The sequence below is a fragment of the Planococcus citri genome, chromosome 4 (assembly GCF_950023065.1).
Source record: "Planococcus citri chromosome 4, ihPlaCitr1.1, whole genome shotgun sequence".
NCBI lineage: Eukaryota > Metazoa > Arthropoda > Insecta > Hemiptera > Pseudococcidae > Planococcus > Planococcus citri.
In genome coordinates this window covers 70,338,247-70,362,659 of record NC_088680.1, presented here as the reverse complement: position 1 = coordinate 70,362,659, position 24,413 = coordinate 70,338,247, and the positions used below count along the sequence as shown (strand labels likewise).

Sequence of the window (24,413 nt, the reverse complement as noted above, 5' to 3'; positions counted from 1 at the left end):
TTAGAATACAACTCTACTATAGAAGACATTGTCACTTGTAAATGGGTTGTTTAAACGATTGTTAAACGCCTATACACTTATACTCGTCGTACGAGTACCTACATCTGTGCAGCAGCCCAGCAGATAGGAGGCAAACCACAAGACCACGAAAAAATGACACAGGTACTCGTCTCAATAATCACCTGTTACCAGATGAATGACACACCAAAAATAGGGTTTAAAAACCACCCTAAAAATCACTACCTCTCGTTTTAAGTACACCTATACTTTCTATTATCGACATAAATAATGGTAATTTTTATAATTTGCATCTCGACTCGTTTTAATACACAGCAAACGTTTAACCACACATTGACCCACCAGGCGTGTGACGTCACTTGGAAGAAGATTCCACATTTTACATAATGATGGTCGCGTAATTTTTTACGGTTTTCCAATTTTTTTTGGTAAAACGAAAGGGTTTGGGTGAATTTTCATGAGAACATAATTTGAATATATTAAAATTCACTATCGATTGGTATACATTTTATCTGATTTTGTGCCGTTTTAGAAACTTGAAAATCCCACCAAATTTCATCAAATGGAGTTGGGTAGCGGAAATTTACACTGCAATACAATTTATACACGCTATTAAGTCGCCTGATGGTGGGTTTGAGTCATTTTGTTGCCACCAGTGACTTTTTAAAAATTCTTGGAGCCTCCAGCAGATTTTTAAAACTTGAAATTTCTACAGAATTTCATCAAAAGCTGTTAGAAAGCTAAAATTCATTCTGTAAACTAATTTTAATACGCTATTAAGTCGACTGCAGGTAGATTTTGAAGTTGTTTTGTACACTTCAGCGAGTTTTTGGAAATTATTGGAGCCTCCAGTAAATTTTTGAAACTTGTAATTTCTACAAAATTTCATCAAATGGAGTTGGAAAGCCGAAAAATAATTCGGATAGATTTTGTGACATTTTTTGAAAAACAGAATACGTTTCTAAAAATCTGCTGGGCTCCAAAACGGATCGAAACAGCCTGCGATGCACCTCAGAATAATTTCAAAAATGGGGTGTCTCTGTTTGGTAACATTTTACGGAAATTTTGAGCAATGAAAAATCTGCTGGAGGCTTCGGTGATTTCCAGAAAATCGCTGGAGGCTCCAAAGTTACTTGAAATCTGCCTACAGTAGACCTCGTATAGCGTATTGAAATTAATTAACAGAGTGAATTTTGCCTTTTCAACTGCATTTGATGAAATATTGTAGAAATTTCAACTTTCAAAAATCTGCTGGAGGCTCCAGGAATTTTCAAAACATTTCTGGAGGCTCCAAAATTACTTGAATCCACTTGCAATCGACTTATAGCAAGTTGAAATTGGAATGCAGAGTGAATTTTGGAGTTCCAGCTCTGTTTGGTAAAATTTTATGGGAATGTCGCGCATTGAAAAATCTGCTGGAGGCTCCAGTAATTTCCAAAAAGTTGCTGGAGGCGCCAAAACGATTGGAAATCTACCTGTAGGTGACATCGTATTGCATAGAAATTAGTTTTCAACTGCATTTGATGAAATCTTGTGGAAATTTAAAGTTTCAAAAATCTGCTGGAGGCTCCAGGAATTTTCAAAAAGTTGCTGGAAGCTCCAAAATTACTGAAATTTACCAGCAGTCGACTTGATAGCGTATTTCTTAAGGAAATTTCAAGTTTCAAAAATCTACTGGAGGCTCCAGGAAATTTTCAAAAAATTGCTGGAGGCTCCAAAGTTATTTAAATTCACCAGCAGTCAACTGTGCAGCGTGAATTTCGAATTTCAAACGTCGTTTGATAGACTTTTGTGGAAATTTCAACTTTCAAAAATCTACAGGAGGCTCCAGGAAATTTTCTAAAAATTGCTGGAGGCTCCATAGTTACTTAAATTCACCAGCAGTCGACTGTGCAGCGTGAATTTCGAATTTCAAACGTCATTTGATGGACTTTTGTGGAAATTTCAACTTTCAAAAATCAGCTGGGGGCTCCAGGAATTTTTCAAAAAATTGCTGGAGGCTGCTAAATGACTCGAATCTACTTGCAATCGACTTAATAGCTTGTTGAAATTGGAATGCGGAGTAAATTTTGGAGTTCCAGCTCTGTTTGGTAAAATTTTATGGGAATGTTGCGCATTGAAAAATCTGCTGGAGGCTCCAGTAATTTGCAAAAAGTTGCTGGAGGCTCCAAAACGATTAGAAATCTGCCTGCAGTCGACTTCGGATTGTATAGAAATTAGTTTTCAACTGCATTTGATGAAATCTTGTGGAAATTTCAAGTTTCAAAAATCTAATGGAGGCTCCAGGAATTTTCAAAAAATTGCTGGAGGCTCCAAAATGACTTGAATTCACTTGCAATCGACAGAATAACATGTCGAAATTGGAATACAGAGTAAATTTTAGAGTTCCAGCTCTGTTTGGTAAAATTTTATGGGAATGTTGCGCATTGAAAAATCTGCTGGAGGCTCCAGTAATTTCCAAAAAGATGCTGGAGGCTCCAAGACGACTTGAAATCTGCCTGAAGTCGACTTCGTATTGTATTGAAATTAGTTTTCATCTGCATTTGATGAAATCTTGTGGAAATTTCAAATTTCAAAAATCTGCTGGAGGCTCCAGAAATTTTCAAAAAGTCGCTGGAGGCTCCAAAACGATTGGAAATCTGCCTGCAGTCGACTTTATTTTTCAACTGCATTTGATGAAATCTTGTGGAAATTTCAAGTTTCAAAAATCTACTGGAGGCTCCAGGAATTTTCAAAAAATTGCTGGAGGCTCCAAAATTACTGAAATTTGCCAGAAGTCGACGTGATAGCGTATTTCTTAAGGAAATTTCAAGTTTCAAAAATCTACTGGAGGCTCCAGGAATTTTCAAAAAATTGCTGGAGGCTCCAAAGTTACTTGAAATCTGCCTGCAACCGACTTTGTAATGTATAGACATTAGTTGACAAAATGAATTTTGCCTTTTCAACTGCATTCGAAGAAATCGTATGGAAATTTCAAGTTTCAAAAATCTGCTGGAGGCTCCAGGAATTTTCAAAAAATTTCTGGAGGCTCCAAAATGACTTTAATTCACTTGCAGTTGACTTGATAGCACGTTAAAGTTGGAATGAAGAGTAAATTTTGGAGTTCCAGCTTTTTTTGGTAAAATTTTATGGGAATTTCGAGCATTGAAAAATCTGTTGGAGGCTCCAGTAATTTCTAAAGTCGCTGGAGGCTCCAAAACTACTTGAAATCTTTAGGTTACAAAATGAATTTTGCCTTATCAACTGCATTTGAAGAAATCTGGTGGAAATTTCAAGTTTCAAAAATCTGCTGGAGGCTCCAGGAATTTTCAAAAAGTTGCTGGAGGCTCCAAAATTACTGAAATGGACCAGAAGTCGACTTGATAGCGTAGGTATTTCTTAAGGAAATTTCAAGTTTCAAAAATCTACTGGAGGCCCCAAGAATTTTCAAAAAATTGCTGGAGGCTCCAAGGTTACTTAAATGTCGAAAAACGTAGATTGACAAAGGTTAATGACCTCTTGCGAGGGTGAAAGACTAGTTGCGGTGCGCAACTTACGGTCAAAATGTTTTCGAGTCTATCGTGAATCGATTTAAAACAATCTTTGTAAAATTGACACCTTTCCCCCTCCTTAGTAAGGGTGAAATCGCCATTTTGGAAAAAGCTGAACTGGTCATGCTGATAGGAAATTTAACGTAGAACAATTTCTGTTTGAACATTTTTCCTCTCGGGCCTTTCAAATGATCATAAAATCGTTATATTATGTAATTGCACAATATTCAATGAAATGCACACCAATCGATATAGTAAATTTCAATATCTTTAAATTATGTTCTCATAAAAATTCACCCAAACCCCTTCGTCTTGCCTAAAAAACTGAAAACCGTAATTTCAGCCATACAAAAAGCATTGCAGAAATGTCTTACCTACATTTTAGCTTCTTCCAGATGACGTCACATCAGCATCCGATGGGCGAGTTCAAAACTAAACTACCTATCTTGTTTTTGGTGTAACCTTGCACCGCCACCAGATCTCAAGCCGCAGGCTACAGGCTGCAACCAAAACCACAGCTACACACTGTAGGCAGAGAGGCAAACAGAAGAGAGCTGAGGGCAGGTATCATGTATCTATTTACCGAATGAATGAAGCCGAAGCGCATGCGCTACCATCCGAAGCCCAAAGGAAGAGAAATGAGCCGACGGCGATGCCTTGCGCGGCCACGATCACGCTTAATCACACAGTCAGCTTCAAGCAGTTGGTGTTTTTCGGCGTTTTGTTATCTGTGTTATTGCGCGTGCGTTTTTTTTTCACCTATTTTTTTTTTTTTTTTTGAAATCGTTTTAATTGGTTTTCATTTCACCCCCCTCTTCAGTTCGCAAAATTTTACCCTCGCGGAGATATGTTATTGTGTGTGATTGGTGTTGATAATATTCGCGAATTTACTATTTAATTGTTCATTCTCAATTTTTTATTATTTTGGTTTCGATTTCGCGAGAGTTTATTTTTGAAAATTTTTGCATTTTTTGAGAAATTTTTTTTGTTTTTAAAACGCGAAATCGCGTAAGTGAATTTTGTTTGTGCGGTTTGCAATTCAGAGAGGAGGAAAATTGCATCGATTTGCAAACGACGATTAAAATATGGACAAGCCCGGTTAAATATTTGGCCCATTTTTACCTGTGCAGCTCGTCGCAGTCAGTATGAGGTGTTACTCCATTCTGCTCTCAAATTTTTTCATCAGTTTCGCATTCATTATTGGATTACTTCAGTCTATACCGGTAAGAGAAGATTTATAATTTTTCGAATTAATTTTATCCGATCAATAATGCCTAATAGGCGTGTACAATGAACCCAAAAAGTATTAGCACATCTTGTATTTTTTTGTGTCGACGTCATAGGCTCAAATTTTCAGATAAGTGATTGAAAAAATGAATAGGAAATTCAATTTTTAGGGGGAAAACGTTCCTATTTTTCAAATTGAAGGAGCTGAAACTAATTTGAAAAATAAAAACACTTTCTTGTTCTCTTTTTTGTTCCACCCCATCTCCTTTAATTTTGAAGTTAGCTCAAATGTGCCAAGGACTTTTTTTGCAGGACGTTGAATTTTCCCCTCAAAAAACTTTAAAATTGAAAAAAATCGAGTTTTTGATCAGGTGTGTGAATACTTTTCACGTTGATTGTAATTTTTAACCGGCCGGCGTCCGAATCCATCACCTATTGCTCTGGCCAATAAAAGGAATTTATCATCCGGTAAACGGAAACATTATAAATTCGCAGCCATCGTCGAGCTGCGCCACCACTGATCGCTGGATCGAAAGGTGTATGTGGTATGCAGCGAAATTATATCGATCGTGGTACAAACTACCAAGCTATTCGATTCTGCTCACATGAATACAAATATCGTAATTAATTTACCATCTATTACATCTTGTTCGAATACTATTTAAGGAACCGTAAAAAAAAATTGTCGTAGTTGTCTTGTAACTACAAAATTTATAGTGACGAGTAAAATAACCCAAAGAAAGCCTTGCACGTTTCGAAAATTCACAATAGTAATTAATATTAATTTTAAATATCGAATAATACTTCAAATATATTAGATAAATACATTCTTTCTAAATCATCGATATATTCTCTCATATACACTGAGAAAGTCAAAAAGCGGTGCTTTTTAATCATATTTTTCTCTATACGCAGATGACTGGCCCTGGCCGTTGTATCCCGGACTTAATTAAGTCTTCGCCTAGTTGTTTTTGTTAGTTCTAATAACTCGATCGCCAACCACAAAATTTAATTAAATTGAGAGAGAGACGAATCTACGTACGTGAAATATATTCCGCCTCTTTTTTTTTCTTTATCGGTCGGCATCACCGTTATATACTCGTATATGCTCTTCGTATATTTTTCTTATATTACGATGAACTAACACGCGAGTTTTTTAAAATGGAAAATTCTAACTTGGCTCGATTATAGGGTATGTAAGTATTCTGTGAAGGGGGTTCGGCTTTAAAATACCGTAACGATGAAGACTTGAACGGTGGTGAGAGATAAAGCAGAATTCTTCGTGGCCATTTTTATCAACGATCAGGTGGTCTTTGGAGGTGGAAATTTTTCGAACATACTCGTAGTTCAATTTGAATTTTTTTTTTTAAATTTTCAACAACTGACAATCTCTTAGAAACTGGAAAATCTGTTTGAATTTTTTTCTTATTAATACAATATTTAAATTTAGATTTAAAAAAAAAATACTGTTGTCTTGAAATCGAGCCAAATGTGTACAAAATTGTTGACGAATAATAAGTCGAAAATAACCAACAACTCGATTTTTATACCAAATTAATTTCTAATTCTGGATAAATTGAAAATCACGCTGAAGGCTCCAGAATGGCTCTAAACAGTGAAATTTGGATGGAAAAGAGGTCTTTGTATAAATTTCAGAAATTTCTGCTCGAATAGGAAAACTTTGATTTTTTGAATTTTTTTTCTTATTAGTAGATACAATAAGCAAGTAGGTATATCCATTTTTTTTTAAAAAAAAGTGCATTGGCTGGAAATTGAGCCAAATGTGTATAAAATCGTTGAATATAGATCGCGAATAAACCAAAAGTCAATTTTTAGCTACTCAAATTAATTTTCAAGCTTTTAAAGTAAAAATTCTGGAGAGATCAAAAATCGCGTTGGAGGTTCCAGAATGACCAATTATGGTGAAATTAGTTTTAGGTTCGGAGGGGGGGGGGGAAATACCTATTGGTTTCAAGACTAATTTCTATTGTTTTTACTAAATAAAATATGCCTAAATTTTCAAGAAAAGAAAAAAATCGTCGAAAGTAATCGATCTTAGATTTTTAAAAATTCGCCAAAAGTCGAAAAATAAATTTAGCTGGCTGAAATTTTGGTTATTTGGGTTTCAGATCGTCCTCTTTCCAAAAATGATTGTCTCGTTAGTTTTCAGTATCAATAGATTACATATTTGACTGAGACTCAAAAGATCAAAAATTTTATATTCCCTGCAACTTTGCTTCTGATACATTTTTTCCTCAAAAATGCTTACTTTTATCGTAAAGTGGCAAGAACGTGGCCTAATATGTGAAAATTGTGTGCAAATAGGTACTCGTACTTATATGTACATTTTCAGTTCAGCTGATATTTTGTCAATCGTTGATCGTGTTGAAAATTTGACTGAGACGTGAGAGATCTAAAATTTTATTTTCAGCAGCTTTGTTTCGAATACTAAGTTTTCACGCAAAATGTTAAAAAAAAACTATGAAAATTGTAAAGAATACCTCAATTTGCAAAATTTGATGTTGTCGTGCAGTTTTAGCATTTACCTATGAGAAGAAAAATTACAAAAAAGGAAATTTCAGTTTTAAATATTCATAATCTTCCATGAAATTTTTTGATACGATTAATAATTATTGATAAGATATTAGTTGAAAATGTGTAATTTTTTCAAGTCCGAAATTCAAAAATTCATCAAAAATTCAAAATGCAAAAACCAACTTGAGAAAATTCACTGGTGCCATTTTTTGTATTTTCACTTTTCAAAATGATCACCAATCAATTCAAGACGTCAAAACAGGATTTTAAAACCACATTTTGAATTTTGATTTTTTCATGCAAAAAGTGAGTCTTTAAACGAAAAAATATCGAAAAAATGAAATCCACTTCCTAAACTTCAGCCTAGCCGTGTATTTTTCATTCAGCTCCTTTCTTTAGGTTATAAAATCATTGATATATTTTTATTTGAGAAAGTTTTATAAGTAGTTTTTTCTTCAAAAATTATTTCCAATTGAAGTTGAACTTTTCAAATTTTCAGCCCAGATACCTTACTTTTGTGCCTTAACAAAAAAATTTTCTCATTTTTTCATCATAATTACTCAATTTTAGTAGAGCATTTTTTCCAAACGATTCAATGTATGGGCTGAGGAGGGTTAAAATTTATTCAAGTCAGAATTTTTTCAGGTAAAAATTATTTTCTCAATAAAAACTGGAAAAATGATTGAAAAATCAAAATTCTGAAATGAAGAGAATCATCAGGTAATTGAAGATTTTAGGAATTTAGTGTTTTTTCGACACAGAAAAATGTAAAATTCTGTTGAAGGCTCGAAAAGGGTTCAAAACTACCACCAACTGACTTGGAAAGTCAAAAAAAAAGTATGAAACGAATTTCAGTGTCTTATCTATGGTTTTTATCAATTTTTGATTTTTTGTGAGTAAAATTTAAGTACCTAGGAAAGTTAAAATTTTCAAAAATTCATCGACATTTAAAAAATTTAATTCAGCGACTAAAATTTGTCTAGGTGGTGTATTTTTTATGCTCTTTTCACTTTTTTTTGTTTGATCCAGATGCTGCCTGCTGTTTAAGATATTTTTTTGCGAAGGGGGGGGGGGTGAGGGGAGATGGCGGTAAAAAGAAAAGTTCGTTTGAAGCAGCTTGAAGATGAAAATTTGTTGTCAAAATCCACAATCTATCGACAATTTTCTTCTGCTTCGTTTTGTTGAGACCGAATTGTTTGTTTTTTTTTCTAAATTGAGCATCTACTATGAATTTTTAAAAGATTTTGTCATTTTTGCCTTGATTCAGTCCAAACTAATTGGTTTCTCTCTTTCGAAAACCAAAATTTTCAAAAAATGTAAAATCATCGATCAATTGATAAATTTGAAAAATTTTCAAGTCAGAAAAATCAACCTCATTTCTCGTCAAAAATGATGTTTTAGTTTTTGAATTATAAATTTTCCGAAGCTTTTGCCCTTTTTTCGCTTGAACAGATTAAAAATTTCGAGAATGGAAAAGTTATAACATGAGAAATTTTAGAAGTAGGACCCAGACCTACCTCAATGATTTGGAGATGCAGAATTTCTTTGATTCATTCGCGTCAAAATTTTTCATTTTCAAAGAAAGCCACAGAAAATTATCAGAAAATTCCAAAATTATAAAAGCAGAAGAGATCAGATGCAAAATTCGAAGTTTCATTGAAATAATGTAGCTTTTTTCTTGAAATTAGTGTAAAAGTAAAATTCTTTCGCAATTTTTACAAAGGCTGGATTTTTGGACAAGTTTGACAAGGTGTTTTTTTGGGGCAATTTTCTCAAAAAATCAGAACAAATGCAAAATATTTTAAATGGTCAAAGAAAAATTGAAAGGTAATCCTAAAAAAAAAACACCCCCAAGACAAATTATTTTACCTAATCGTTAAATTTTCATTTTTCAATTTTTCAATTTTTTTTTTTTTTTTTTTTTTTTGGAGCCTGTCGCGGATTTTTAGATTTTAGAGTTCTGAAAAAATCGTTATAAAATTGGTTAAAAACTAAAAATTTATCATCGTTGTGACCTCTTTTCGTAGGGACAAATTTTTAAAATCTATTTCTGTTCGTTAAAATTTCAATTTTTCCCATGAGGGATGTCCCAAAATCCACCGGTTGTCCTTTTCAAATATTCTCAGCCTCCTGTGGATTTTTGAAAATTCCAGTTTTCAAAAAAATTTCATAATTTTTCTGCTATTGTAAGGTACAGAAACGAGCCGGAGGCTCTAAAAAAAGCATCTCACAATCAGTTAAATTTTTGAAAAAAATTACTGAAAATGTCCCGATGCACAAAATTGCTCTAAATTATTTATTTATCGATAAGTAGGTAAGTTAGTTTAAAATTAACAATTTTCAGTTCGTTCTATTTTGACCTTTGAAATGAAAGAAGCATTTTCATCGTATCCTACTTACCTATATTTTTGTATTTTTTCTACTGATTCTCGAAATACCAGTTTTAGGTACCTAACTAAAAAATTTACTATCTAAATAGTTGATGGGCCTTTGCCTGTTCAACAAAATTTCTAAATTTTATCAATTTTTTAAATTTTTTCTATGCCAATTTTTTCCCTCTAATTTTCCAAAAAAAATCATCAAGCATATTTTACTGGAGTGAATTTGAAAAAAATGGACGTGGATTTTGATCGAATTCAAGTGCGAAGATCTTCATTTTTAGTTTAAAATCATTCAGAGAAATTTTAGCTCCGGATCCGGAGGTGTCCCATGTAGGCAAGATTCGACCCCTTAAAGAGAATGAATTTTTGAAATGGTCTTTCCGCTCTCGTCCTCTATTCAAACGGTCTTGGGCAAAATACTCCAGTCCCAATTCTCAAAAAATAGTGTTTAAAATTTCGCATTGACGTAGGTCATTGACGTGAAAATCCAAGACCACTTTTAGGCTCTCACTGAGCTGTTGAAAATTTACAAGTTGCGTATTTTCGGCTAAATTCGTGTTTTTAAAATATTTTCTTCGAGAATGCGACCCATTAATTGCGCCAAAATATCGAAAGATATAATTTTTCAAACTTGAACAATATTTTGGAATACATTAGTGCCAATAGTTTTTGGTCAATATCGTCAATTTCAACAAAATTTAGAAAAATAGCCAAGAAACCTATCAAATTTTGAGTTTTTCATCTTGACGAATATGGCAATGGTAATTAAAAAAATTGCACCCCCCCCCCACCCCGAAATAATATTTTTCGTAGCCCAATTTGTAGAACAATTCACATTCGGCGGAATAATTTCCAAAACACAAACGCAATCATTCCAACAATACATAGAAAATAAAGCTCTTTTGTTCTAAAAACAAACCGAATATAATGTTTCATTATCTGTTCGAGATGATTGATTGCATCAGTAGGCGGTCATTGTTTTTAGTTTAAAAATAAACTCTACGAAAATATCTGACCCTTAATATCGACAAAGATAACCTTAGTTTTTATCATCTCCAGTGCATAGATTTACTCTTGTATCTCATCTTTGGTCCCTAATACATACATGTGCCCATAATACGAATAATACACAGTCACAATAATATGTTCTTAACGCGTATAAACTTGGTCAAGATGTTGGCAGATGAGGACCGGAAAGAGTTGAAAAATTCTTATAATTAGATATATGTATAGCCAAAGAAAGCAGCATGTCGGACACAGAGATATACCTATACAGAGAGAGAGAAACGAAACCGAAAAATAAACAAAATTTTTATCGAGTAGGTAATAGGTATAGTATAGCGGCTCGCTGTCAGCTACTTGTCAAATTTTTATGCTCGTGGAAATTTCATAACGCCGAACAATGAAATTAGAATTAATTAATCCGCTTATCAGTTAAATCGTATTATTATTACAACACGCGATTACTTTTTATATACAACTTAACAACCTATGTATGTACGAGTGCAATTACCTATCTCATATATTTTGCTATAGGTCTAAGTACTACATAAACGTTGAATGCACATTGTTTCAACTTTCAACCGGAAAACTACCAACAATATTAATTACGGAAACGACGAGTACAAATTTTTGCCACAACAATAAGGGTTGCTGGGTTCTGAAGACTTTCTTTTTCTTTTCACGAAAATGGTGTTTTATTATTTTAATTTTTTCTCCCTAATTTGACGCAATTACCATTTTATTTAGGGAAAAAAATCCAATCGAAGAGTTATTATGAAATTATAAGTATAAAATTTACAAAAGGTAGCAGACGAGTATAAGTATTTTATGTATGTATTTCGGTTCACCTCTTATTTTAAAGACACGATTGCGGAGCCGATTAAACCGCAGCTAAGGCCTCTGCGGCAGCCGTCCACTTCTCTCATATTTATTATACTTTCGGTTATAACAATCGTTTAGCACGAAAATTCAACCTTAACAGCAGCAACCTGTTTATTCTCGACTCTTTTTAATATATACTTAGCGTAAACGTTTTTATGCCTAGTATATTATTAGTTCCATTTTAATACCGCGCTCAGATACACCTTCCTTAATAAAATAAGCTTTATCTCTAACGTTTACCGCACTTTTTCGCTAAATGCCCGCTCATTTCATTATAACCACTAGATAGGCGCTTAATTTTTATATGTAGATCTAATACCACCTATTTACCAATATAAAAATTACGTATGGATGCCTTATTTCTTATAGGTATAGTGTTGGTAAATTGTAACGTGAACTCGATTATCTATCTATGCATTATTTTTTTCTGTAGTAATCGTTGGATTTTTTTGAGTTTGGAATTTTTATTGAAATTGCACGTTTGAAAGTCTGCTGAAAAGGCTGGGAAAGAGTTTGATGAAACGTGATATTTTTATGTAATGTGTCTGTTTGGAGTAATTATGGAGTCATGTGATAAGAAAGAGTTTTCGATTTGGATCTCTCACAATTCGCAATGTTGCCGAAACGTCAGAATCAAATTTCAGGTCCATTTTTACTGCGTAAAAAATCAGAAATTTCCAAAAATAGTCGAGTTTAAATTTTCTAAAATTCACCAAAAACCGAAAAATCAAATTTGGTTATAAGTCAGTCTGATATATGGCATATATGGAGTAATTTCACCCCCTTCCAAACCTCCTGGACAACTTTTTTCTTAGAGGAGACATCCTAAGGAACATTTTAAAGCAAACTTGCCAAAAAAAAAGTTGGCCTACTAAAAAAATGTCAGTTATTTTGATTGATAGGTCAGCCGAAATCGCAGATTCTGCTTTTCAAGTCCAACATTGGACTCGTACGAAATTTTTTGAACTGGACAAAGCTAGATCGAAAGAGCACGCAAAAATTTATCACCAGTCAAAATTTCAAGGGCCAAAGTGCATTTTTTGATTTTTGGTGAATTTTTGAAAATCAAACTCAAGCCAAAAATGAGAAAAAAAATCAAAATTTTATCAAATGAACCTAGAAAACTGAAATTTGGGATATACTCTATTTTCAATCTACCAACTCTATTAGAAACGGTTTCAAACCGTTTTGAGCAGTTCTGGAGTGCCCAGTAACACTTTCGAAACTTGAAATTTCCACAAGATTTCATCAAATGCGGTTGGAAAACCAAAATTCATTCTGTAAATTAATATTTTAATAGAAACTTGTGTTTTTTAAAAAATGCCACAAAATCTGTCCGAATTGACTTCAGCAAGTATACTGTGCAAAGTAAATTCCAGCATTCCAACTCCGTTTGATGAAATTTTGTGGAAATTTCAATTTTAAAAATTTACTGGAAACTCCAATAATTTCCAAAAAGTTGCTGAAGGCTCCAAAACTACTTGAAAATTGCCCGCAGTCGACTTCGTAGCGTATTGAAATTAATTAGCAGAATGAATTTCGTCTTTCCGACTGCATTTGATGAAATCATGTGGAAATTTCAAGTTTCAAAAATCTGCTGGAGGCTCCAAAATGACTTGAATCCACTTGCAGTCGACCTTATAGCACGTTGAAATTGGAATGAAGAGCTAATTTTGGAGTTTCCGCTTTGTTTGGTAAAATTTTTATGGGAATTTCGAGCATTGAAAAATCTGCTGGAGGCTCCAGTAATTTCCAAAGTCGCTGGAGGTTCCAAAACTACTTGAAATCTTTAGTTTACAAAATTAATTTTGCCTTATCAACTGCATTTGAAGAAATCTTGTGGAAATTTCAAGTTTCAAAAATCTGTTGGAGGCTCCAGGAATTTTCAAAAATTTGCTGAAGGCCCAAAATGACTTAAATTTACCAGCAGTCGACTTGATAGCGTGTTTCTTAAGGAAATTTCAAGTTTCAAAAATCTGTTGGAGGCTCCAAGAATTTTTAAAAATTGCTGGAGGCTCCAAAATGACTTTAACCTACTTGCAGTCGACTTTACAGCACGTTGAAGTTGGAATGAAGAGTAAATTTTGGAGTTACAGCTTTTTTACGTAAAATTTTATGTGAATGTCGAGCATTGAAAAATCTGCTGGAGGCTCCAGTAATTTCTAAAGTCGCTGGAGGCTAAAAAAAATACTTGAAATCTTTAGTTTACAAAATGAATTTTGTTTTATCAACTGCATTTAAAGAAATCTTGTGGAAATTTCAAGTTTCAAAAATCTGCTGGAGGCTCCAGGAATTTTCAAACAGTTGCTGGAGGCTCCAAAATTACTTAAATTTATCAGCAGTGGACTTGATATCGTGTTTCTTAAGGAAATATCAAGTTTCAAAAATCTGCTGGAGGCTCCAGGAATTTTCAAAAAGTTCCAGGAAGCTCCAAAATTACTGAAATTTGCCAGCAGTCGACTTGGTAGCGTATTTCTTAAGGAAATTTCAAGTTTCAAAAATCTACTGGAGGCTCCAGGAATTTTCAAAAAATTGCTGGAGGCTCCAAAATTACTTAAATTCACCAGCAGTTGACTTGATAGCGTGTTTAAGTTGAAGTACAGCATAAATTTTGAATTTCAAACCTCATTTTGATGAAATTTTGTGGAAATTTCAAGTTTCAATAATCTACTGGAGGCTCTAGAATTGCTCAAAACAGTTTGAAACCGTTTTAAATCGATTTGAGAGGTCGAAAAAAGGGTAAACGCTAAATTCCAGCTTTCTAGATCAACTTGGAAAAATTTTGATTTTTTTCTCATTTTTGGCCTAAATTTGATTTTTAAAAATTTACTAAAAATCAAAAAATGCACTTTAGCACTTAAAATTTTGGCTGGTGATGAATTTTTGCATGCTCTTTCCATCTAGCTTTGTCCAGTTCAGAAAATTTTGTGCAAATCCTATGCTGGAATTGAAAAGCAAAATCTGCGAAAAAGCAAATGAAGCGTGGTTTTCCAAAACGCATTAAGTCCATTTTTTTCGAAATTGATTTTTTCGCGCCATTTGGTTAGTGACATCAGGACACATCATCTGAGACGCACACCTACCTAAAATACCTATTTTATCCATGTTCTTTCCAGCTTTTTGTGCAATTGTTGAAATGCGCTTGATTTTCCAAAACGCATTAAGTCCATGTTTTTTAATGCTTGTAGAATCGCTTGTTCCCATACGAACTGATTTTTAAAATTTTATAGTATGTTGTATATGTGCATCCTTAGGAAGTATCGCCACAAAAATTTCCAACCCCTCCCCCCATATTTACCCCTCAAAAATGACGTTTTCAGTTTTTTAACTTATTTTATGGTATTTAACAATGACGATTGCGAGGTACATTTTATTTTAGAAACACCTTTTTTGGACGTATTTTTGACCCCATACCTTTTTCGAAATTTTTGCGGTGGTGCGCCATGTTAGAAAATTGGGAAATGTTTGTGGGGGGGGGGGGGGTGAAATGGGAATTTTGGGGAAAATGACTATTAACGAGCAGGGTGTCGTTTTCTTATGATTCGATATCGCTGAGCACGAATATGACGTTAGATTTTGTTTTACACCCCCACAGCCCCTCCGGAGCCCTCAGCCCCCACCTCAATTTTCACTATTTTGGGAATGAAGTTACTTTGATGACGTTGGTGTCGTTGTCTTATAATTCGATACCACTGAGCACGAATATGGCGTCAAATTTTCTCCTACACTGAAACTGCCCCTCCGGAGCCCTCAGCCCCCTCCTGAATTTCTATTCATTTTTGAAATAAAGTTATGTACTTTGATGAATTTGGTGTCGTTTTCGTTGTTTTCTTATGATTCGATACTCACTCAGCCCCCTCCTAAATTTCCACCATTTTCAAAATTAAGCTGCTTTTACAACATGGAATCTTTTTCATGCGAATTTCGCGCTCAGCAGTATCGAATCACAAGAAAACGACATCTATATCATCAACGTAATTCGAAAATATAAGGCAAAAACTTTCAAAAAATCACAATTCCCCAGAAGTGAAATACAAACATAATTTTTGATAAGAGGTTTCGAATTGAATGGTAATATGCAAGCTGGAAAGGAGAAAAGGCAGAAAATGTACTTTTCGCGTGGTGTTTTTTTTAATTCTTCAATTTGTGCACTCGCGATTGAAAAAAAACAGTAAGTAGTAGGAACCATTTTGTTGGAAATTGATTTTCCTACAAGATGGTACTTTCATTTTTATAATTATCTTATAGTTACTTCATAATTTTCCTGAATGAATGCTCATTTTTCAACATAAAACGTCTAGTGGTTTTCCAAAACGCATTAAGTCCATGTTTTTCAACACTTGTTGAATCTCTTGTGCAACATTCAACTCAACACCGCGTGTTGGATCATATCAAGCTATACCTAAACTTCAATGTTAGGTTGGTTGCATACTCAAAATAAGCCCTCTAATGAAATGGGAGTATGTTTTATGCTTTTTCTCGGAACTTACTTTTGGGACTTAATGCGTTTTGGAAAACCACGCTTCAAATCTGAGACATTCGTTAATTAAGATCTAAATAACGCAACGAGATTAACCTCGCAGAGGTATCTGACTTGTGTAAAGTTCTAATCAATCCCATTACCGAGTACCTACTTCATTAAGCTCACCTGCATAAACACCTTTCATTTGAAAAAAAGAACCTTGAAAAGCGATCGATTTTTTGGCTCGTGTTCATTCTCCTGGAGCTACTCAAGAAGGCAAAAAAAAAAAATAGAGAAGACAGATAATGAAAGAGTTTTATTGCCGTTTGGCGGAATATGCGTTTGCACGAGATGAAGCAAAAAAAAAAAAAAAAAAAAAAATAGAATCGGGAAAGATCCAACTACCACTTCGTATAGATATAGGTACGAATATATATGTGAAATAGGGTGATGAGGAGACGAGTCGAGTCGAGCTATGTAGGCGGAGGGAAAAATAGTAATTAAAGCGAAAACAGGTTGCTGGTTCGTTATCGGTTTAAGAAATAGGTACATTATAACGAGCCGGGGAAAAAATAACAACCAGAGAGCAGAGAAGAGCTATAAGAGGAAGAAGGAATATTAGTTGCGACTTATTATTACTATATAAGCTCGCGCGCGACGCGGCGGCGTGGTACGCGTCAGGACGAGAAAAATATAAGCAGCTGTATACGTATAGAGAGTGTATGGAGAGGAATAATCACTCTAGTCTTTGAAAATCGTTTTAATTACCGAGCAACGGTTTTCAAATAGCGCGATTCAGGTATATCGAAGCAGAAGATAGCTCTACCTGTGCCATTACGAGTACCACAGCTTACCTACTCGTCGTATACCTAGGTGAAGTTTGAAAAAAGGCGTGATGGCATGTACCACCGTATGCAACTGCACCGTTTCGTTGTTATCTTAACCGTGAGATTGGTTTTTTTTTCGCGTCTCCCCTGCGATCTGTCTGCGGATAGCTTGTTCAGTGACCGTGTACACGATCTTAGGTACATACGGTGGACTGGTGGACACTGGACACTGGACATGTCGCCAATATCGCGAGAAATGAAACTTATTCTGTGTTAGGATGAAGCGAGGCACCAGCACCAGCACCATCATCAGCACCGCGCTGATTCGAAAAAGAAAAATTAGTATTCCAGTAATTAGGAATTCGAGTTCGGTTTCATGTAGCTTCTTTGCCCTTTCGCCCGTCTCGCCTGCAGACTTTGCCAAGTCTCGAGTGATTCATTGCTTGTTAGCTTGATTACAACGCCGACGACTACGATGGTCGATGGTCATCGCAAAGTCTGCAGCAGCCAATGAGCCAATGTTTCGCTCATTAGGACGAAAACGTCGACAGACGACTACAAATAAATAATACATTTAAAAAGCACGCATTCTAGATAGATAGATTGGTGTATGGTGTATTAGGATAGGTGGTACCTTATTTACCTTTACGTAGCTTTAATACTTAAGTAGCCAGTACCTATAGGGTGTTTGGTATTTGACGCGCGCATGGTGACCGAAGGCAGTTCGTAATATTTGTATTCGTATAACACTATGGTATAAATTATAAGCCTTATATATGCCGAGGTATTCATCACACAGGCACACAGCACACCTGATATTTGAATACGAGCGCCCCTAATTATCATTTATGAATGGTTTTACTACTGCAGCGTGAAAGAATATTAACCCATAGCTGCGAGGGTGTTTTTATTTCACGTCTTTTTAAATTCGGTAGCCAGAACGCCGATTATTTTCACACCTTTGCGCAAATCAATCTGTGTGACCGACGAGGTGTCGGAAACCGGTTCATAAATCGACTGATTTGTTTCCGAACTCCGACGAACGCTGAACGCGGTTATTTCTCTATTAAAAATATGATTTTTACGCCAGCTAACATCACTGACGAGACGTGTTAGGTATCCATTTATCATCTCATCTCCTCGGTTGCCAAGTTGGATCTCAATTTAAATTTGATGAAAAATCAGTGTCATTCGCTGATTTTTTATTAGCAAGAATTCCTGCGTAGTGTTCACTCATTTCTGGAAATGATTTTCCGTGAATTTTCCAGGTTTTCAAGACCAATGTCTCCAATTTTCCAGACCCTTCAAAAATGAATTAAACACGCGATCAGGTGGGGGTAATCAACGAGCGTCAAATATCGTTGTGCTCTTTTTTTCCATGCACGACTGTGTGCTCAATAGGGTGGCCCTTATTTGAACTTGGTGGGAAATTTTTTTGGGTTTTTTAGTAGGACCCCCTCCCCCTTTGTTTGGTGCCACTCCGTGAGAAAATAATATATTAAAAATCCGGACCCAATATTTTGTAGGTGCACTATTTTTGACTCTTCGAATCGATTAAAAACGGTTTCGAACCGTTTTAGTTCTGTAGAAAATTTTTGAGAAGTGAATTTTCTACAAAATTTTACTCGATGAAGTTGAAAAACTATAAAATGTATGTTAGTCATCTTTTTGACCAATTACACATCAGCTTTTAAAAATTGGTGTCGAGTAGGACTTGTTTTGGGCCTTTTGGAGCCTCCAATATTTTTTCAAAAATTCGAGTTTCCCAAAGAGTGTCATGAAATCCGTCGAAGAGAGCTTTAGCGTCTATTTTTGACACGCCAAAAGGATCAGAGATGGTTTTAGCTTTAGATTCCTCGAGCCTCCAGTAATTTCTGATGAAATCCATAGCTTCCTCCTCTTTTCAAAGTACCTACATTAAAATCTGTCATAATGAACTGAAGCATATTAAGTAATAAGCACCTACTTTTGACCTGCCAAGTGGACTGAAAATGGTTTTGGGCCATTTTGGAGTCTCCAGCAATTTTTGAAAAAATTCCAGACTCTCCTAAAATATTTCAAAATTTGCTGAAATGACCTTCAGCACCTATTTTTGGTATTCCATGAAGACTACTGACAATTTTAGGTCGTTCTAGAGCTTTCAAAAATTTCTGGAGAAATTCCAGATTCTCCCGAAATCTCATAAAATCTGTCATAGTGAACTTGAGCATCATCTATTTTTGACATGCCCAGTCGATGGGAGATAGTTCTAGGTCGTTTTGAAGCCTTCAGCAATTTTTGAGAAAATTCCAGGTTTTCCAAAAATGTCATAAAATCTATCGAAGTAAACTTCAGCGCCTATTTTTGACATTCCAAGTATACCAGAAACAATTTTAGGTCGTTTTGAAACTTTCAAAAATTTCTGGAAAAATTCCAGGTTCTCCCGAAATGTCATAAAATTAGTTGAAATGAACTTCAGCAGCTATTTTTAACATTCCAAGTAAACTAGAGACCATTTCAGGTCATTCTGGAGCTTTTACAAATTTCTGGAAAAATTCCAGTATCTCCAAAATGTTATAAAATGTATCGAAGTGAACTCAAACAGCTATTTCTGACATGCCCAGTCGACTGGAGATAGTTCTAGGTCGTTTTGAAGTCTCCAGCAATTTTTGAGAAAATTCCAAGTGTTTTCAAAATGCCATAAAATCTATCGAAATGAACTTCAGCACCCATTTTTGGCATTCCAAGCAAAGTAGAAACGATTTCAGGTCGTTCTGGAGCTTCCAAAAATGTTTGGAAAAATTCCAGGTTCTCCCGAAATGTCATAAAATTAGTTGAAATGAACTTCAGCACCCATTTTTGACATTCCAAGTGAACTAAAGACCATTTCAGTCGTTCTGGAGCTAAAAATTGCTGGAAAAATTCCAGTTTCTCCAAAATGTCATAAAATCTATCGAAGTGAACTCAAACACCTATTTCTGACATGCCCAGTCGACTGGAGATAGTTCTAGGTTGTTTTGAAGCCTCCAGCAATTTTCGAGAAAATTCCAGATATTTTCAAAATGCCACAAAATCTATCGAAATGAACTTCAGCACTCATTTTTGGCATTCCAAGCAAACTAGAGACCATTTCAGGTAGTTCTGAAGCTTCCAAAAATTTATGGAAAAATTCCAGTTTCTTCAAAATATGTATCATAAAATTTATCAGAGTGAACTTCTCAGCTATTATCTTTGACATGCCCGGTCGACTGGAGATAGTTCTATGTCGGTCGTTTAGAAGCCTCCAGCAAGTTCTGAGAAAATTCCAGGTTTTCCCAAAATGCCTATAATCGATCGAAATGAACTCAGGCACCTTTTCTTCGCGTCAAGAGCACTAGAGATGGTTTTAGGCCATTTTGAAGTCTCCAGCAATTTTTGAGAAAATTCCAGTTCTCCTGGAAATTCCATATCACTTCCAATCGACTCAGCATATTGAAATCAGGGTATACTCGTACAATGAATTTCAGCTTTTTAACTTCGTGGAGCAAAATTGTTTGAAAATGTAATTTTTCAAAGATCTGCTGTACGCTCCAGAAGTGCTCAAAATCGTTCAGAACCCTTTTCAATTGGTTGGGGAAGTTGGAGGGGGATCGGAAATAGGACATGTGACAAATTTCAGCTTTCTAGATTTTTTTTTCATTTTGGGTTCTTCGATTTTCAAAAATTCATCAAAAATGAAAAAATTTAGGCTTACTTGTGTATTTTTGTCTGCTCTTTCGAGTTACTCCTATAGTGTTGTTCTTTGAGCCTTCTCCCTTCATAATTTGCCCCCCCTTCACCATTCCGCCTCTGTTGCATAAATGAAGAAAAATTCTCAATTCGTAAAAACTATTTAATAAAATTCGCAAATAATCGTGACGAAAATTCATCGTAACTGAAACGATTTCGGTCACATCGAAAACCAAGTACGGAGTATTTCCTTTTATGCACATTTATGACTGGAAGTTGTTGTATACCTGAACCGATGTTTTATTTGAAAAATTATCCTTCACGTCGAAGATAAAAATCTCGCTAAATTGAAACATACACGTACCAACAAGTTTGCATACATATAAAATTCTGCCAAAGTACTCTATTAAGTTGGTATTCGCAAATATGTTGCATTGTTATAAACAAGTGTATTATACAGAGTACTGGAGGAGAATTTAGATCACACGAATGTGACCAGATCGCATAAAAAGTACTCGTAATGGGTAAAAAGATGACGAAGGTGGGAGCGGGCCAAGGCGCTAACAGATGCAAAAAAACGAGCAACTTGATAAGAAGTGAATATTTGTCGAATTATATACCTTACAATACGACCAGGAATGTTGAATTTGGCAATTTTATGTTATACTTTGAAGTATTATTTTATGTATGTAGCTGATTGAATTAAACAGGCAATTTAGCTATTATAATTCGTCCGTGTGCGCGGTAGCGGCGGCGTTTTGTTTTTTATACAGGTACGTGTATCTGAGAGACGACATCATTAGTAGATTTTTTTTGTGGTCAACGTTTACCTTCATTCGGTGCATAAAATGAACAATTTCAAAGAGAACGAGATCTCGGGTTTGTTATAGACGTCTCGTAGTGTAGCCAATTAAATCTTTTGGGGGAAATTTTTCATTTTTTAGACGTATTTTTTTTTTTACATACTCGTATATCTTTGTATTTGACATGAACCTGCGAGTCTTGCTATCAGATTTTAAATTTTCAGTTTATTTCCCTTTTTTGTGGAATTTTGAAAGAAATTTTGTTGTTTTTTTCGCTGGAGTGGTGGAAAAAAATTGCGCAAAAAAATCTTTTGCAGGTGGAGATATTAAAAAAATTTAAAATTAAACTCCTGAAGTTTTCAATTTTTTTCATTTGTTGCTTCTAGAGAGTGAGTAGGTAGTAGGTAGTAGGTACTTCAATTCGTAGATACATGAACTGTTGAAACTTGAAAGTTGATAATTTCAAAACTTCATTACAAAAAAAAAAATGTAAAAAAAGTGTACACTTTATTGGAAAACCTGATATTCGTTAACGAATGATTCACCAAAAATTATTCAATTCGTTCGCGAACGAATCGATTCATTTGAATAATTTTTTGTGAATCATTCGTGAACGAATTGATTTGTACAAGTGACTCGTTTGCGAATGATTCACAAAAAATTGATCAAATAAATCGATTCGTTCGCGAACGATTCACAAAAAATTAATAAATTCGTTCGCGAACGAATCGATTCATTTGATTATTAATTTTTAGTGAATCATTCGCGAACGAAGTGATTCGTACAAGTGACTCGTTTGCAAATGATTTACAAAAAATCAATCAAATGAATCGATTCGTTCGCGAACGAGTCACTGGTGTGAATCAGTTCGTTCGCGAATGATTCACCAAAAATTGATCAAATGAATCGATTCGTTCGCGAATGATTCACAAAAAATTATTAAATTCATTCGCGAATGATTCATCAAAAATTATTCAATTCGTTCGCGAACGAATCGATTCATTTGATTATTAATTTTTGGTGAATCATTCGCGAACGAATTGATTCGTACAAGTGACTCGTTTGCAAATGATTCATAAAAAATCAATCAAATGAATCGATTCGTTCTCGAACGAGTCACTGGTGTGAATCAGTTCGTTCGCGAATGATTCACCAAAAATTAATCAAATGAATCGATTCGTTCGCGAACGATTCATCAACAACTAATCAATTCGTTTGTGAACGATTCACTAAAAATTAATTATTCCGTTCGCGAATGATTCACCAACAAATCGAACAATAATTTCTATACAAAATTACAAATGTTTCACAAAAAGTGAATCAATTCGTTCGTGAAAGATTTTTATTAGACGAAAAGTCGGTCTTCTCACACATAATGCGCGAGTGTTTTTGATTTTGGTTCCCTTTGGGTACTCAAAGGTTTCGAATTTCGTGGACTTTTTGAGAACTAAACTCTCAAAAATACATATCACTGCAGTGAACAAAGATGAGCTAAATTCAACGAGGCAATTCCACATGCTCGTTCAATTTACGGAAGAGGAATTAGGTATATAATAGGCAATAGGCATCGTAAAACAATTCGAAATACAGCCATCGCCACGTAAATCGGCATAATTACCTACATCTATGATCGTAAATGCGAGTACCTACGTAAAAAGTGAACGTCTTTTTTGTAGTCTTAGTTTGAAAAAGAAAGCTCATAAAATACATTTCGTGCGTATGTAAACAATACTATGACATCTTATATAGCTATAGTATTTCTTCATCTTTTAATGCATCGGCGTGTATGTAAGTGTAAGTAAATTCTCAGCCTCAGCGAATCAATCTATAAGTACTATAAACATGTGCGATGAAATCTAGATCACTCCTCTCGTGCGAGCTGTTCCCTTGTGTGGGCCTATAGGATTATTTCCGCTTCCTGCTGATGGTGTGAGGCGCCACCGTCGCAGCTGGTACGAGTAATTCACCCTCGCATCTTGTAGCTTAATGATAAATAGGGTTAAAAAGTACTTTTTTTTTCTTGGCTATATAGTCTAAAGTGGTAACACTACATTCCAGTTGAAGACCGCCGCACGTTTACATTTTCAAAACAGGACTTTCTTATTCGATGCTATATTTCCACTAATTTCACATTAAATAGAACTAAATTTACGTGTGGTGAGTTGTTTTGCATTCTTGCTATCATGTAAATGAAATATTGTTAAAACTTAGTTAAAACTATGAAATAATCGCCGAAGTTCCTGAGTGATAAGAAAAGTCCTGTTTTGAGATGTAAACACCTAAGAGCACAGAAGTGTTACCACTTTTGGAATGTAGTGTTACCATTTTAGACCATATAGCCAAGAAAAAAAAAGTACTTTTTAACCCTATGATAATTAACCCGTTTTCGTCGCATCTACGTAGGTACATAGTACATACCTAGATGTCAATATTTATATTTTCGGATAAAATTTAATCACATGTAAAGGCACCTAGTTACTCTCGAATTGGAAAGAAGAGAATCGGGTCGATTTGATGGTGCTGATGATGTGACCTCGACTCCATACACACTTAACTTAGGAACTTACATACGCTGAACGTTTATTTGGAGAAAAAAAATCCGTATGCGCGATAAAAAAAATCGTATACTTTGAACCGCGTTTATGACTATTCGAATGTCAACCTTTTTAGATCGATCGTTCTCCCAATAACGAATTTTTCAACCAATAAAACTCTTCCTCTTCTTTCGTCCCCGCGCGAAACCGGAATATGACCCGAGAACGATTTTTCAAAGTACATTTTACCAACCGGTTGATCGCTCGGGTCTCGAGTAATTTCATTTGTTTTATATTCATTTGAAACTGTACATACGTAAATAAATACGTATAAGATTGATAATCAAAGTATAAAATATGTAGGTACTTGTACACTGTAGATATACCTAAACGAGTAGTTTTACCTATGATATGATACGCGGAATGAGAATATAGGTAGGATTAAAAAGACAGACTTTATAATGAAAATGTACACTGTACAGGTACACACGCACTAGGTTTTCACACACGCGTCCGATTTCTCGG

General features: G+C 34.8%; 1 protein-coding gene across 1 annotated transcript in view; it reads left to right on the top strand.

Annotated features, from left to right (window-relative positions):
- The first annotated feature begins 4,223 nt into the window (after positions 1-4,223).
- The window catches only part of LOC135842900 (protein jagged-2-like), a 166,986-nt gene continuing 146,796 nt past the window's right edge, over positions 4,224-24,413 (top strand). Inside the window, exon 1 of the mRNA XM_065360581.1 lies at positions 4,224-4,771. Within this exon, the coding sequence (XP_065216653.1) occupies positions 4,694-4,771 (78 nt within the window). The 5' untranslated portion in view covers positions 4,224-4,693. The remainder of the gene's footprint in view (positions 4,772-24,413) is intronic.